At 33.4% G+C, this 6,000-nt stretch overlaps 2 protein-coding genes across 8 annotated transcripts in view; one reads left to right on the top strand and one right to left on the bottom strand.

Annotated features, from left to right (window-relative positions):
• Positions 1-3,874, bottom strand: LOC126831653 (BLOC-1-related complex subunit 5). The gene is made up of 2 exons (XM_050562270.2): positions 3,760-3,874; positions 1-1,495 (listed from the first exon to the last, which is right to left on the bottom strand). Exon 2 carries the CDS (start codon positions 1,431-1,433, stop codon positions 747-749), a length of 687 nt encoding a protein of 228 aa, XP_050418227.1. The 5' UTR covers positions 1,434-1,495; positions 3,760-3,874; the 3' UTR covers positions 1-746.
• An 80-nt stretch (positions 3,875-3,954) lies between these two features.
• Positions 3,955-6,000, top strand: part of LOC126831640 (tyrosine-protein phosphatase non-receptor type 4) — a 60,963-nt gene continuing 58,917 nt past the window's right edge. For all 7 annotated transcript variants that reach the window (XM_050562239.2, XM_050562244.2, XM_050562238.2 and 4 more), the window contains exon 1: positions 3,955-4,120. The gene's annotated coding sequence lies outside the window, so the exon portion shown is untranslated. The remainder of the gene's footprint in view (positions 4,121-6,000) is intronic.

Genomic DNA, 6,000 nt, shown 5'->3' with positions numbered 1-6,000 from the left:
TTTAGTATTTTAAAACAATTTTTTTATACAATAACATAACAATATATATATAGTATATCCATTATATGCACCCCAAGGGCCAATTAAAGATCGATATACAATTGACAATACATGAATAAATATGAAATAGTATACATTGTAGCCAATTATTTCCCTTACATGTACTGGAACTTGCAAATATCATCAGTGTCTTGGTTACAGTATCAATTTACAAATACTAATTTCATGAATCTATTATACTGTTTATTTCTACGTTGTTGAGTATGTATAAGTAAGGTATTAATTGTTGCCCATGCCAGATACCCACTAAACCTACCAAGGGGAGACAAATTTTGTGACAATGGTAGCTGGTGACAGTGTACTGAATTCTGACCATTGATTCAGTTGGTTGATACAGAAATATGCCAAAACTCTATTATGATTTATGATGTGTGTTTCCCTTTTCTACTGAAGTCAATATTGATACAATTACAAAGCCCAAACATCGCAAAAAATTGTCAAGTGCCTGACAAATACACAAGGTTTTATTTCAATAATTCGCTTCCATGTGGGGTCATTAGTAGTGGGAGGAAACCGGAAGACGCGTCACGTACAACTGGGGAATCAAAACCATGCGAGTTGACTCAATGACAGATCTAATGATACAATGTGCACAAACATAAATAACATTAGTAAAATAACCATGGAGCTAGAGCATTAATAAATAACACAAGACCAATATTTAAGTCATAGAGTAAGTAGTTGATTTATGAACCAATAGATTTAGGTCTCATTGAGAAAGACTCTAACTGTTCCTCAGGTGGAAGGAGTTTATTCAAGTTTTCCATTTTTGGAATAATACCATCCATAGTTTTTTGTATTTTTTGAAGAGCTGTTAAAGTTTCATTTATTCTCTTTGTTTGATCTGCGTATTTTGTGTATTTTTTCTGTCGTTCGTTTAGGTTGCCTAATAAAATATTCACTGTATGGTCGATCTCCTTAATACGTATACACAAAGCATTCTGATCAAATGCCACTGCTTCTGATAATTGTTTCAGATGCTCTTGATAACGGAGAGACATGAGCAATAACTGTTTGTAGTCAAGCTTATCCAGTAGGTCTGTATCTCTACTACTCACTGGAATATTTAAAGATCCACGCATTATTGGAAAGAAAACAGGAACAGAATTTAGTTTATCAACTTCTAAGTCTTTGCTTTTACTTGTTGTTCCCTCAGCGACAACCACAATGTCATGTTTGGGAGTTCCCCCAGCCTCTCTGTCAAGTTTAGGACTGGTTTTATTTTTATTGGTAATTCTAGGAGAGAGTCTTGGTGAGCCGCCATCAATAGGTTTACTAATGGAATACTGGGTATAGGGAATTTCTTCATCTCTTTGTGATCTCAGGTTACTGCCTGGTGCCCCAGCTGGTAAAGTACTTTGATCTGATCCCATAGCATTAAAATAGACCAGCTACTTTATACAGGAGTATATATCAGCATCACCTTGTCATTATTCTGTTGAATAAAATATAAACAAAAGAATATTCAAGAATCACAAATACAAAGCATAGACCACACCTTCATAGTATGCACACACACGTATATGTACAATTTTTGCATACAGGTACAATTTTATTTCAACAATAAAATTCATAATTATTTTTGTAAAGATCTTGAAAGTGGCATGATTTACCGAAATCTATTAATATTTAAACCAGAATCTTTATTTTACCTATTTAGTCTTTGGAGTTCCAAATATATGTCATTTTGGGTTAAATATTAAAGTCTTGATATTATGAAAGTTGAATCTCTAAAAGGAATGTAAGTTTAAAAATAATTCAATTCTGTTCAGTACCGGTATTTACAAAGGTATGATGAATTGAAAATTTGTCAACATTCAGCATCTACTGCAGGAAATATAAATGAAACATGGTTAATACAAGCCAGAGTCATAAATAATATTTTGATGGGGTTCTTTTTAATGTGATTGAATTGAAACCTTGAAATCATCTAATGTTGATATTTTAATTTTGTTATCTCAATTAAATGTTAAATAATTCAAAGTTTCAGTTAAATATTCCAATTATTGACAGTTAAGTGCATTTTGAAAGAAAGTCATGCCACATCAAATTCTATATTTTTGATATTCATATGCTTATAGTTAGAATTACATGTATTATTAATGCAAAAACATATGTTCAAATATATGAAGATAAATTTGATAAAAATCAATCAGTTTTGAGTTTAATTATTAGTAGATTTGGGTAAATCATGCAACCATACCAAAGGAAACTGACAGTCTCTGTAGATCTTATTACTAGAGAAAGTTGTAAGAACTTTTGGATTAGGACACTTGAGTCATGTAAACAAGTTTTTAGTTACGGTATAGGCAGATAAAAGATGTCTTTTTTTCAACAAGTGCTCTATACAATTAAATCTTTATTTCATCAGTGTAATCATACAATCCAATATAGTTTACTACAGTAACTTTATAGTTTTAGTTTTGACAGGGCCTATTTTAAGGTTTTAATGAGTAAGTACGGTTTCCTGAGATGGTTTTTTTTTTTTATGGGTATTTCCCCCCTTGGGTTCTAACTTAATAGGCTCAATTTAGATTCTTCCATCACCTTTATCAGCTCCACTATGCCAGAATAAACCTTCTGAAATCGTGATCAATTAGTCATGACCAAAACAAAGGCTCACCAGAAGTGGAATAAAAACTTCCTGAATTATCACCACGCTTACACTTATAACCAAACAAGCGGTTGCCATACACGATATGCCGAGATATAGTAAGAGATGGCTAGTGAACTGGGAAAATCGATTGGGCTCATCCTCTCATTGTACCAATGCCTCACATCGAATATGGACCTGTACCCTATATCGTGATACAAGATTTTTGGAAAAGTTTGGTAACTCAAGAACAGGAGGTCACAACCGCTGAAAATGGATGGGGCTTGACGTCTCACGACACCAATGCTTCACACCAAATTTGAAACAAAACATGAAATTCGAACACAACCGTCATTAGGTTGTAATACTGATATATTTAAATGTTTCTTAAAATCGGGTAAAAATTGTGAATCTAGAGAGTCCACAAGCTAGGTATTACATACTTTTACACTATTTGCATTCAAGGAGCGGCCATTTTGTTGAGCAGTTTCAGTCTGATTTTTACTAAATTCAAACTTAATTATTATCAGGGTGTAACGGTGATATATTTAAATCATTTTTAAAATCTGATAAAAATTTTGACCTAAGAGGGTCCACAAACTAAAATCACGATTTTTTCTTACAATCAGGGGCCATAATTCAGGAACTTACGTTCTGATATGCGTTAATATCAAAAGGAACCTAGATCTTTGGCCACTTTGGGTTATAACCATCCATTTCACTTCAAGCTTCATCTTTAGATTTCGAATCTACATCGGATAAAAATTGTTACCTGTCTGTAGGCATATTAGACTAGAATGTCCACAAACAAATTGTGGACGGACGGACAGGGGAGGCAACAATATACGTTCACATAAAATGTGGGCGGATAAAAATGACGTAAATAAACATTTTCCCAATTAAACAAATTAAAGTATTATTATCAAATATTAAAGGCAAAGGCAATTTTGGTTTAGTTTTCTATTCCTTGTGATGTCTTGATCCTTTCATTTCAAAGCATTTGACTCATTCTACTGAATGTCCCTATCAGCCAAATCTAGCATATTAAATGTAGATACTTTAATATAAATTTTTTTACAATGGATCGACTTCGGAATAAAACTTACATGACAAAAATCGAATTCTAGCATAAATAGGCCTAAACAGATTTTTCTATTTTTCCCTTTACGTTTTTGTAGGTGCTGACATCTGGTGAGGAAATGTCGAGCTTATCCAGACGGCATACATCTGAAGAAATTGAACGCAGTTACTTTAGCCTCTATCTTCAGGTATTAAAGAGGGCACCTGCTCTGGTCACGTGACTTTTGTTATTTCTCCGCCATTTTATTGTGGGGGAGCACTTCCTGCGGCTTTGGTTCTCTCATGTAAATAGAAATTGGTGTTAAATGTTTCCGATTAAATCACTGATTAATTGGATTAATGGTTAATAAGGAGCCGATCAGCACGCTGCGGCTGAAGACACGCGAGGTAGGTTGCCCAGACATGTTACATTTGACCCCTCCACATATTGAAGGCGACATTTGTCAAGGCTGAAGCTGGCTGTCTCTCAAAAACTCATCATTTTACAATTTTCGTTCCAGTCATAACTCAAGGCCCTCTTGACAATACGCCCGAAAATTTTGCTCCTTTCCATTGTATTTATTTAATTGAATAAATATTGACAAGGCGAAGATACATCTTACTTAGCATTAAACATTAGATTTTACACAAGAAATAATTCAAACAAAAGTAGATTTAGAAATATCTCATTTATGAAGAGACAATGCAAAGGAATGTAGAATATGTTATCACATAACCCTGTTAGTCATTCAATTTCTAACTTCTGAGCAAACTAAATGATGCACCCTGTCTTGAGGCTACATAATCTAGGTCAAGTATTGAAGTAAATTGAAGATTAAAAACGAAATCATTATCATGGTTAATTGGAATAATATGTCACAACTGAAGTTGTGATTATGTTACAAACTGTATGTATGTATGTATGTATTATGTTGTTAGCCCTGTTATGCCACTGTGGTTTGGGTTTTAAAAGGAATTATCAGCAAACACCTTGAAAATAATTTGGATTTATCTTGAATTAATCATGATATTTAGACATTGTCCTGCTGAAAAATTTGCCTATTGATACAGTGTAGGTCTACATGCACATGTTGCATGTCATGTATAATAAAGTAAAGAAATAGTTATCTGCACATACTTGAAGGAGTGGTGAGGGATTGGTTACATGGGCAATATACGTAGGGTTTTCCTCAGCTTGAAAAAAATTTTTCTTCACAATGTTGTTTTTGTGAATAGTCCAGAACTGATGTGTATATTCTGAAGAGTAGGCCATAACTAAAAATGTAGGTGTATATAGTGCACCAGTTGTTCTTTGATCTATTACTTCATTCACTAAACTCTTATACATGTGTAAACTCCATTTTGAACTGGCATTGGATCTATAAGCCCCCTTGATTTGACTCCGTTTTCCAAAATTATAGAATGACAGCAAGTTCTGGTGTTTTTATTTGCTGGCAATCTGTGAATTATAAAACAGTCATAGATACATTATGTATTGCTGGAAAAACTGTAAATGATATTGATTTGACCCAGTATTTCATTGCTAGCACCAATACAGCAGCACAGGTTTACTAAGTTTGTAATAGTCCTGTATAAGAAGACATTAACTTAATAATGATTGACCTACATTGTACTAATTCTGTTAAGTTCAGAATGATTGGAAAATGAAATTATTATGTACATGTACAATCCAATAGAAAACCCTGAATTTCTACCTACTAGTGATACATACATGACATGTGTACATACTGTATGTATTCATGCACAAAAGGGAACACATAAGCATACAAAACCGTTCCAAACTGACAAATCTATGAAATACATGTAGACCAAATACAGTGACATCTGTAATTTGTTTAATCAGACAGACTCTTACAATGTGATGGGGAGGGGAGATCTTTGTTACATATGATGTAATTATACATGTAGGGAGGTTGAGATTTATTAGAACTTAGAAGATTAAAGATTTCAATAAGAGGTTTATGATGTTTGTAATATCTTCAAATTAAGGGACAGTTTGTTAATATAAGTACAAGCAAACTTAGAGACACAATGAAAATGTACCATTTTGAATTTTATGAAAAAATCGAAATTGAATGGATTAGGAATGTTGAAATCAAAATATTATGGTGCAGACATGGGATATAAAATGGGGCTTTTTGTCCCCTGCCTTTCGAAGACAGCAGGGGACTATTAAAATGGGTTCGTCCGTCTGTCTGTCTGTCTGTTCAAACTTGGTGTAGGTGTTTATTAGGTCAATGCCTTGATGGAGTTCGGAATTAGAAGAT

Source organism: Patella vulgata, chromosome 9 (assembly GCF_932274485.2).
Source record: "Patella vulgata chromosome 9, xgPatVulg1.2, whole genome shotgun sequence".
Taxonomy (NCBI): Eukaryota; Metazoa; Mollusca; class Gastropoda; family Patellidae; genus Patella; species Patella vulgata.
This window is presented reverse-complemented; position numbering and strand designations above follow the sequence as displayed.